This window comes from Ylistrum balloti, unplaced genomic scaffold (genome assembly GCF_031769215.1).
Source record: "Ylistrum balloti isolate Yb309-2 unplaced genomic scaffold, AGI_CSIRO_Ybal_v1 Utg370248, whole genome shotgun sequence".
Classification (NCBI taxonomy): domain Eukaryota; kingdom Metazoa; phylum Mollusca; class Bivalvia; order Pectinida; family Pectinidae; genus Ylistrum; species Ylistrum balloti.
The window spans coordinates 1,406,210-1,418,183 of NW_026782199.1; the positions used below are offsets into that span (position 1 = coordinate 1,406,210).

General features: G+C 34.0%; 1 protein-coding gene across 1 annotated transcript in view; it reads right to left on the reverse strand.

Annotated features, from left to right (window-relative positions):
- Positions 1-9,898, reverse strand: part of LOC132552449 (protein O-linked-mannose beta-1,2-N-acetylglucosaminyltransferase 1-like) — a 35,088-nt gene extending 25,190 nt beyond the window's left edge. The window contains exons 1-3 of the mRNA XM_060216616.1: positions 9,816-9,898; positions 4,382-4,538; positions 3,895-3,988 (exon numbers count right to left, since the gene is read on the reverse strand). Coding sequence (XP_060072599.1) covers positions 3,895-3,988; positions 4,382-4,507 — 220 coding nt within the window. The 5' untranslated portion in view covers positions 4,508-4,538; positions 9,816-9,898. The remainder of the gene's footprint in view (positions 1-3,894; positions 3,989-4,381; positions 4,539-9,815) is intronic.
- Positions 9,899-11,974: the final 2,076 nt, after the last annotated feature.

Below are 11,974 nucleotides of genomic sequence, written 5' to 3' on the forward strand. Positions count from 1 at the left end.
GTCACATGTAACAAAGAGACCATATTGGGGAATACAGGAGTGGGGGTCTCTAGACAGGATATTATAACAGTCACATGTAACAATGCGACCATATAGGGGAATACAGGAGTGGGGGTCTCTAAACAGGATATTGTAACAGTCACAGGTAACAAAGAGGTCCAACAGGGGGAATACAGGAGTGGGGGTCTCTAGACAGGATATTGTAACAGTCACAGGTAACAATGCGACCCTATAGGGGGATTCAGGAGTGGGGGTCTCTAGACAGGATATTGTAACAGTCACATGTAACAATACGACCCTATAGGGGGAATTCAGGAGTGGGGGTCTCTAGACAGGATATTGTAACAGTCACATGTATCAATGCGACCCTATAGGTAGAATACAGGGGTGGGGGTCTCTAGACAGGATATTATAACAGTCACATGTAACAATGCAGCCCTATAGGGGGAATTCAGGAGTGGGGGTCTCTAGACAGGATATTGTAAAAGTCACATGTAACAATGCGACCCTATAGGTAGAATACAGGGGTGGGGGTCTCTAGACAGGATATTATAACAGTCACATGTAACAATGCGGCCCTATAGGGGGAATTCAGGAGTGGGGGTCTCTAGACAGGATATTGTAAAAGTCACATGTAACAATGCGACCCTATAGGTAGAATACAGGGGTGGGGGTCTCTAGACAGGATATTATAACAGTCACATGTAACAATGCGGCCCTATAGGGGGAATTCAGGAGTGGGGGTCTCTAGACAGGATATTGTAACAGTCACATGTAACAATGCGACCCTATAGGTAGAATACAGGGGTGGGGGTCTCTAGACAGGATACTGTAACAGTCACATGTAACAAAAAGACTCTATAGGTAGAATACAGGAGTGTGGGTCTCTAGACAGGATATTGTGACAGTCACATATAACAATGAGGTCCTATAGGGGAATACAGGAGTGGGGGTCTCTAGACAGGATACTGTAACAGTCACATGTAACAAAGAGGTCCAACAGGGGGAATACAGGAATGGGGGTCTCTAGACAGGATATTGTAATGAGTCAAATATTACAAAGAGGTCCTACAGGCGGAATACAGGAGGTGGGATATACTGATAGGATATTGTAACAGGCCAATATGCAGAATACATGCACATGAGTTAGGCATCATAGAAAGGGCATCATAACTTTCACATGTTACAAAGTGGCCTAAGAGAGGAATACAGGAACTGAGAACATATCACCAGGATGTTATATGTCATAAGTAACAAAGAAGCCCAACAGGAGAAATGCATGAGTAATGGGTCAAAAGTGCAGATATTCATTAAGTTTGTAATAAATACATGTAATAATGCCAGGTAAACAATGTATGTGTCATGTCATTTGTCTGGTAAAAGTGACCATGTTGTCATCAAAATGTCATAATCAAATCTTCTACTGGTTGTGTTTTAAGAATTTTATACATATGTATATAAATTTTTATTTACAAGCTGACCTTTGACACTTTAGCCACTAAAGACATCTTAATGAAACACATTACAAAAACAAATTAAGATTAAAAATGTGTATTTTTTAACATGTTGTGTTGTCTAGTCTTAATTACTTTCACTTAAATATCACTGACAGTTTAAATCTCTGTTATATCATATCACGATACACCTATAGGGATGACTGCTTGTCCACACCTAGGGCTGACTGCTTGTCCATACATCTTATGTAAAGGAGTCACCCAGGTTTCCCTCCCCTTGGTCACACTGTGTCGTCAATCTGCACCAACAAATAGCTTCAAGCATCACATAAAACATGGAGCAAGCCTTGACTTCAATGATCTCCGGACCTACCATTTATCTACATACAGTAGAGTTATTTCCCTTGAGGCAAAAACCTTGTAAATTCATTGTTAAATACAAGCACAGAAACACCTGTTGGTACAAACAGGAACACTGCAGTTTGGACTGGTGCCCATTCCTCTGCTTCTTTCACAGATATTAATATTATCTCAGAGAAAACAGTTCTTACATATTTACATAAAAATGACATTGTGTGATTACCAGTTGTCTGATATACAGTGTTTTGTCTTAGAACAACTAATCAAATCGCATGTAACTTGTTAACATTTTCACAGGCATTTATCAACGGCATAAGAAGTTATGCCAAAATTACATAAACAATACAATAACTGGCATAGGACTTTGTAAGAACATTAACAGAAAAAAAATAAATCTCTCGATCTGTGAAAGATAAAGAAGAAGAATAAAGCCAGAATTTAGGAACCTTTCAAAATGATTAACTCTCGAGATGAAATATATTCAATAAAGCAAAATGTTCACCACAAGTTATTTATTTCATATGAATACAAAACCTCACAATTCTCCTTTTTGTCTGTGAAATTTTGCATTTCATTTCATGGTAATTACAGGTTAATTCAAAACTTTTTGTCATAAACCAGAGCTTTATCACCTTGAGACTCACAACATCATCAGCAAATTCAATTAAATACTACATCTATTATTTGATCTGTTTATTTTGTGCCTTATTACAAGAATAGTACCAGGTAATAATATACAATATAATAAAAAACAAAATATAAAAATATTTATGTACTCACAGGAATAACTTTAAATTAATGAACATTGCATGCTACAGCAAGTACATACCTTTATCATCACCACTTTAAACTTAACTTTAAAATATGTACATTATTAAAATACTGTGTATGGCGTTTAGGACAATTTAAAATAATAAATATATAAAACTTCAATTCGAGATGATTCATATATGAATTCTCAATATTTATTTTTCTACCTGCTTGAAATCACTTGAGGATAAATGTATGTATGGCAAACAGGAACTTGGCAGCACAAATTCCCAACCCTAGAATCATACCCATGTATTATAAAGTTACCAGGGATGTAACTCCTGACAAGGGAAAAATAAACATGTTTTTTTTTCAAATTATGATTTTTGATATTCTAGGGGCCATAGATCTCAGTTCCACATACATTGCCTTTACCAGAAATGTTTTATCTTTTTGTTGAAATTTCGAGATTTACCAAGATAGGATCTGACAACTTCGGAAATATACCTATGTAGAAATGACCAGGTAGCAATTTTCCTGTCCAGTTAAAACATAGTCTCTTCTCTCATGTGTACGTCAGTGAAATGTCTACCTGGCCATTTTTAAATATGTTTCCAAATTTGTCAGATCATAACTTGCGCCAAGTCCCTGTGGTATGGCATTCCATTAATGATGTGCATGGAAGATCAGTGGATTTCAATAAGTTTTTCAAACACTTGAACAAAAGATAATGTCCTCTTTAAATAGAAATTTTAATTTGAAAATCACTCAGACAAAATCATGTTGTGTTTTCCATTTTTTTTACTTTAATATTATATACTTTTATTAAATTTTGAATTATGATGACTATAACCTGAATCAAGTAATTAAAATATTCACTAGTGAAGTATATAAAGACTTTTATAATGTTACTTTATATATGCCATTCAATAAAACTATTTTTAGCTATGCAGTCAAACTATTTTTAAATCACAATAACTTGAATTCAAATTAAATCTATTTTCATTTTGATGTATTGACATGTTCAACCTTGTCTTCATCTTGAATTGATTCCAATTCTCATTTTGTATTTGCAACATATTAGACAATTTCATAGTTATTGTTTCAGCAAAATGAAAAAAAAAATATGAAAAATTCCTGAAAGAGAGGAATCCACACCAGAACAGTATGTAACAAAACCGCTGGTCATCGGGGTTAAAATCCTAAAAGCTGAATCCTATTAGTATTTAAGTGTTTAACATGCAATTGTGTTCCATGTGAAGTTGTTACAGTGTTATACTGATGTACCTGAAACGCACACATGCATACTGTTAGTTTGTAAAGACAATACCTCTAAACTGTGGGTCCTTCAGTTTCTTGCTTGTTTCCATGATAAACATGATGTTGATGACAACGGTAAACAGGAGGACCACCACCAGTCCACCCTATAATACAAAATCGCATTGTTATATTACTGCAAGGCAAAGTAATTGGACAAAGCTGATAGATATGAAATTTTTCATCTTCTACAATTATCACACAGTTTATAAGTAAAACATTTTTGTGATATATTCACTCTAGCACCAAGGGTCAAATCAGTCGTTGGCCATTTTGTTTTTCTGATCATCATCAAAACTAAAAGGGCACCATTACAGACAAAGAGGAACCTTCATATGAAGTTTGAGAAATATCCCTCCAGTACTTCTTAAGAAATAGTGATGACAAGGATTGTTCCTGAAAGCACAGTAAATAAACAGACAACAGACCATTGATGAGGGGTGACTTGAAAAGCCCAGCATCTGTTAATGGTGACTTTATTATAAATGATAAAAACAAACCTGGAAAGCTTTGACAACACATTTTCTTGTGGAGAATCCTCTCTTGTTGCTGCCTGGTTGCCAACCATGGCGGTATTTCTTGGGTATATATGGCCTGGCGTTGGGATTGGGCACCCAAGTATCCATCCAACACCCTTTGTCCTATGTATACATGTATCTGCAAGGCGAAGCATTGGAACTTAGTGTTTATGGTATGTGAATCCCCCTAATAATATATCAATGAAAATCCTATGAATACGGTCTTAAAGTAAATTGCCAATTGGGGCACATGACCATTTAGGTATGCAACACAGGTAATGAGCCTGGAAAATTGGTTTTCAAGACAAATGCTTTACAAAATGAGCCTAGATTATCCAAAAACAAGTTAGAAGGATGAGTTTTGTCCTGGTTTTACAATGTTGTACTGTAGCATTTTTGTCCTCCAATAACCCCAGAGGGCCAATGCCCTGTCTCAAAGTCAGAGGATGGGCTTATTACAGGACAATTAAATAACAATAGGCTTATCACCACATATAGGCTTATTGCCCAATAAATACAGTATTCTTACCTGAGGGAAGCAGCAAATACATCACATGTTCTGATTTCTAAGTGATGTATTTAGGTACTAGTACCTCAGGAATAGTTTTCAAATGGCCTAGAAAGGTAGAGTGCTTCAAGAAATATATCTTCATATGGAGCTAATGGAAGGTATAGTATCTGAGAGAACAGTTCTAATATATTGTCTGGAGAGGTATTGTGATTAAGGTTATTGTAGTCATTAGTGCTTGGTGGTCTCAGCAGGTACTAAACAAAATTAGGTCATCTGAATGAATCTTAATGTTTTGTTCTGACTGACTACTGGTATGTAACCTGGCCATTGGTAGCAACATACCTGCTGGTTTTTTCCATTCCTTCCAGCTCCCTTTTCTAGCTACATTATATATCTATATACTACAAGGAAATGAATCAGAGATGGATCTGAAACCTACAAGAACTTCAGATTAACAGATTCTGGCCAGGTGCTGCCCTAATTTACTCTGCTACTTTGGCAATATAATAGTCTTCTCTTCATAAGGGGTATATTGAAGCAGATTAGATGTTATATCTACCGGTAGTTCTAAGTCTGTATTTTTCATTTGGCTGTCTTATCAGGACTTTTCACCATCTGCTGAAATGACCTTTTGTAATTATGTTTCTTATTCTTCTTATTATTATTCTGAAATTTTTGAACTCCAAATTCTTTATTGTTAAGATATGCAATTATAGTATATTGTAGGTATGTATCTAAAGGTCTCAATGCCTCTTTGATTGTACAGAGTTTGTGCATTTACATTATTTGTTGATACTTACCATACTTTTGCCTGTTACATGCTAATACAAAATATATCAAATAAAAAAGCTTGCTGTTGGGTCAAAGTTCACAAATTTTATTTATTAAAATTTTTTCTAATTTCTTTTGAAAATTTCAGATTGATGGAGAATGTCATTCCAATTAATTTTTTGTCTTCAGTTTTTCTTTAGCATTTACCATAAATGTTGGATGCCATTTTGAAAACTTCTTTGATCAGCCGACAATTTTTTTTAGATCTATATCAATTTCTTTTATTTTATTTAATTGTTATGGGAAAAGTTTCCCCAGATGTCCTCTACCATTTAGTGATAGTTTCAAATTCATCATGAAAACATAATGGCTGTTATGATGTAATATCAGATTTTATCTTTAATTGCCATATCTCATTAATGGCTTAATGTATTGAATTCATCTCTGGATATGGTACGTAAAATAACAAATAAATAACATTTCTAAGGAAACATTTTTTGTAAAATATCAACTTTTGGTTTTCGGTAGGGGAACAAAGTTCAAATAGAAAATTTTATGAAACAAGTTTAAAAAAAAATTCTACCATGCCAAGAGGCTAGATATTTTAGAATGAAAATTTCCAGACGATTGGCTATCAATTGTAATGATATAAATGACCTTAAGCTACTTTCAAGGTCTCTAGATTCATTTATGTCAAAATATTTTGTTATCACTTTCTCAATAAAGATAATGAAATTTTTTCAGTAGCATACTGTGACAAAATCCTCTTGAATGTAGTTATAAATTTTGTCTAAATCTTCAACTCACTCTTCTTGATACACTGCAGTATTAACTATAGTGCATTAGTTGAATCTAGGAGTAAAAACGTAGGTATAAAACTTTACAGTATGTTGTATATTATCAATACTACGGATACTATATCAATGTTGATTTGTATGCATGTATCAGTTAGTATTTTGATATATGTTGGAATTATATACCTAAACATTGAATTACAAGAAGCTTAATTATTTAAACAAAGCAATATGCAATGACTGTGACACCGCGTCATTAGGTGGAATAGCCTTAAGAGCAGAGATTTGATCATCAGAGACAGGCAGGAGTACACAGTATGATGTAATAAGGGACATGTAAACCAAAGCAAATGAGTGTGTTCTCTTCCCCCCCCCCACTCCTAGTCTGTTACTTGTTAAGAGCCAAGAAGGTATGAACTTTGCAAAGACTGTCATATTGGTGTAACCAGAGTAGGATGGGAGGCTCCCTATTTGCTTACTTTTTACATGACAAAGAATGATATTCATTTATACGACAAAAGCAAAATAATTAGTCATTTCCATACCAACAATATATTTCACCTGAGTTCCTTTACCTGTGTTTTTTACCTGTTTCATGTATTACCAAAGATATTAATCTAGATACTATAACTCATATGTTTTAAGTTAATTCTTTTAAATGAATAAAACAGCACAATACAGTGTCAAATTACCTGATATGAAATACATCCAATAATTTTCATGATACACATAACATATATTTTTACATTATTTTAATGCACATAAAATGTATGTTGGTTTGGACGCCTCAACCTGTATAGACAAATGTGGTAGTCACTGCATGATATTACGTGTCACACATAAATAGCCACGCCCACACAACATGATATATCAGTATTTGGTATTTTGTCTAAGTATGAATGAAATAGGACCAATAGTCCATGATCAAAATACTTTCTGTGCAAGTATAAAGATGGTCCACTCCAGTATGGGTATAGCATCAAAACAAAGAGATCTCCCACATTACTAACTACATTTTTGACAGGTTTTGAAAGAATTAAAAAAATAAAAAAAAAAAAAAAAAAATACTGTAACTGTGCATGGATGAAGATGTTCAAGCAACCATGAAGAGATATGGCCTGTCAATAAACTTAATGTAGATGGACACAATGGTTGTTGTTGTTTTGTTGTTGGTTGCTATCAGTGTGTGAGATGTGAGAAAAATTCAGATTTTTGACACATGTTTATGAAACTATGGTGATATATAAACCGTGACTTTGGTAATATATGCCTTTTAACACAATGATTGTCATAGTTTTGTCCCCAAGTACTTTCAGCAAAAGCAGTGATGCAAGAAACATGGCGATATCAACATCACTGAAGCATGGTCTTTTTCAAATTATCTTAAATTTTGATAGGACACAAAGCAACATAGCCACATATACCTATGGACTTTTATCTACTTCTGTGGTGTCATCATCATCTTATGCACAACAATCATGTCCTACACTGGTACTAATGTTACGAAAATTGCTGAATGTTGTGGCTAGAATATATAACTATTTACATAAATAGGATGCATGATTCTGTTATTTTTTTTTTTATTTTTCCAGCTTCTTCCCCAAGTTCACAAATTTATTCATAAGCGTCTCCTCTTTACTACAAGTTTGGACCTTATAATGAGCAAGCATGAAACACCTATATTAATGAGTTAATATGTATTAACTAGTGCAAGTTGAGTACAGACGTGGTTTTATATGCATAATAAAATGATGGTCAAATTTATCGCATCTCCTGAAATGTTGAATGGGCAAAAGGCTGGAATAGTGGACATTAAGCCTGTTAAATAAATCAATAAAGTCAACTTTATATATTGAATGTTGTTTTTAGTGATATTTACAAAAATGAATGTTTATTTTTGAAAAAATTGTATGATCGACAGCTGAAGCTTATTGGTTTAGAATTACAACAAAATCCCATAAAGCGTTGGCTGAGCTTTGGTCCCCCACTAGTTGATGTTACACAAACATCAGAAAGCCCTCACAAAAAAAAATGTTCATAGTACATATGGAGTAGGTGCGTTTACATGTATAGAGTGATATCACAAGTGCTGCATGTTTTGCCAACATCATATCACAGGAAGAATGTAGTTGTATAATGATTTAAGGGCTCCCTGTGTAGTCTGAATTGGACATACATTAAACTGTTAATGTGTCATCTCACAGAAATGTCTCAAGTATTTTCTCACTTTGATTTGGCAACAATTTTACATGGAGGCATGTTTACAAAAAGTGAATTTCAACCGCTTCTGTATTAATATAGATCCACTGTGTACATGCATAAGATTTTAGATATTTGGTATCTGTGCATTGGAAAAAAATTGCCTTGTATTTTCAACTCACAAAACCGTAAGAAATATTTACCAATCAACATTTACTATGAGCAAAGAATTGTTCAGCATTTTCTCCAAATTTATGAGATATAATCAGTAGATCAGTACCTTCACAGATAAGGAAGATAGGATGGTTTTCCCACCACTGTTTTATTCTGTTATATATCCAAACATGAAATTTTAAAATAGATACATCATGTGGTACAAAATTATTTATTTCGTAGTACACAACAACCGAAATAATGGTACACACCAACATTCGTTTCTGATACAAAATAACTTATATATGGTATGAATTGACTTGTACAGACCAGTTGTGGTACCAAACTAGAACTGGCACTGAATTTCCTTTTTCAGTCAAGCAGTGGAGTGTCCAGCTCAAGATATATGGTTGCTAGTTTGAGCCCTAGCATATATGATATTGTGTATGGTCCCTATTACACTTAAGTGATGACAGGTTTGTAGGCCCTACCATAACAGTTAGGTCCTAACTTAGGATATTTAATGAGGGATTAAGTCTGCTGGTAAAGCAATTTTTTAGTATTATTACATCTATTTATGATAACCTACGAACATAGGAGGGTTTCTAAGTTTCTCTCACTATATCTGACTGAATTTCTTATTCATTTCACTTAGATGTTAGGCACTAGTAGATCTATTGTTTCAAATAATGAATGGGTTAAAGGACGCTTGCTTGAAGCCTCGGATTTCAAACAAAGTCTTTTTTTTCAATCACTGATTCCATAATTGAAGAATCATCATTTCTTGACTTACTTACCTAGTTAAAGGCCTAGTTACGAAATGTCGTGAAGCTACCTGCCGAGTGGATATCGATATTGGACGATGTTTACATTACTCCAATCATCATATACCTATGTGCTGCTAGTCACCAACAATTTCAAGTGATCAACAGTTTGGAAAACTACTGAAAGTGAAAATCAACAAAATTGATAACAAAAACTTAATTACCCTTAGTGCCTTAAGATCGACTGTTGTTATCCTCTTTAAGACGCGCTGACATCCGCAGTTCGATCTCAGAAGATATCAATCGAAGCAATGCTCAGCAGCAAGGTGCGCCCCTCGCGGCTGCGAGTAAAGGGAGATAACCATGGAAATTAACACGTATTTCAAACAACTAGTCTCACCGATATAATCAATACACTTTGTGGTACAGTTTGATCCTACTGTACTGTACCTTATTCTAAATGTGCTATTAATGTGTATTTTGATAAATTATTTAAACATGCAGGTTTACCACAAAATTTAATATCAATTCAAAACTTTTTTTTTCTCTATTATTAGGAATTTATTAAAAGAATCTTTAAAATTTGAGTTTTGTAAATATATACCAATATTCCTTCAATTAAAGCATTACAATGAATCTGTTTAGGTTAAAGATAACTACAGACAAACGATTTTCTCAATACACCCCCTATTAAGATATTTCCGTGCTACAAATCTAGTGTTCAAGTTGATGTAAACCCTGGTAAAATACTAGTCGCAGTATATTGTGTGGCTAGAGAGAACTTCTCTTTAGCTCAATCAGTTGAGCATCGGGCTAGAAAACCTTAGCAGAAGCATTGAAATAGATTACTACCTGTTACACCGGCGCTCATGTAGGGACTCAGGAATAATATGTAGCTTTACTTTCACCCCTGGAATCTCGAGGACAAGTTATTTACTGGATGGGGAGTATGTAACCCTGGTAAATACTGGCTGCAATTAACCACTTCACTAGAGAGAACTTCCCTTTAGCTTGATAGGTGGTGCTTCAGACCTGCAAGCCAGAGGTCCTTGGTTTGAACCCTATCTGAAGCATTGAAATCAATAATGACCTCTGTTACATAGACAAAGAACATCTAGTGAGAACCTACATACCCCTGGAAAGCCTCATCCTACGAACGAAAGAAGACTATTATTTTTTTTTTTTTGTGTGGTTTTTTTTTTCTCTTTTTTTTTTGTTTGTTTAGTTTTTTTTGTTTTTGTTTTTGCTTTGATCTTTAATAACCTATCTGAAATGGATCATATTATATCAATTGAACCTATCTATATTTAAAAATAAACGAGTTATACAAATAAGTAAAAGTAAAATGTCATACTGTAAAAATTATCAAACAATCACTACCAGGATCACTTACTGTCTATACAATACTTTTTGGATTATCTCCCTTCTCCATCAAATTTTACCTTGCTTTGTTCAACAGTCTTTAATCTAATAACCTATCTCAAATGGATAATATTATCAAATTAAACCCATCTGTATGCTGTTAATTATGAGGCTATGGGGACAAGAACCTTTGGATTGATCACTAATCATCTGCTTTCTTTGACAGTCACCAACAAATATCATGGAGGTGGAATTAAATTTTTGTGCTATAATTTCTATCAATAGATAGAAAGTTTCACTCAATTTAGTCAAAGATTAATATTAATCATTTCTTATTTTTTTTACACTACGAAGATAATCAAAATACCAAAAAAAACCGGTGTACTTTTGATAAACATACAGCAAGGAAATTTAGGATATGGATATACAATTTAGTATTTAAAGAAATACCGATTACAAACTAAAACTGTTGGAACCAAACATGGCCATCTCTCAGCCATTATGTTTTATCCAATCATACAACCCCAAATTTGGAATAGGGAGTCTACATATGAAATTTGGAAATAATCCAATTCTTCACAAGAAATAGCAATAACAAACTTTCATTAACAGCCATGATCGTTATTTGATTAGTCTTGAAAGGGTATCAGTATGGACAAAGGGGAACCTACAGATGTGATTTAACACGACAGTCATTCAACAGTCCTCTAGAAGTAAAGCAATAACAAACTTTCATTGTTAAAATCAAAGATGGTCGCATGTCATTCATTTTGTTTTTCTGATCAGTCTCAAGGTCTTCAGGAGGGAATTGGGAAACATTCAAAAGAAAGTTGAGAAAGAAATAGTTAAAAAAAAAAACAATTGTTGCAGGACTGAAGACACAGAGTTCAGTCGCAGGGCAATTTGAATATTCTTTTTTAAACACTAATATTTTTCAATCAGTCATGAATGCTATGGCAAAACTACAGCATTTTAAGTTATCCTGTTACGACATGAAGATTTAGGAAAATATAACCACTTG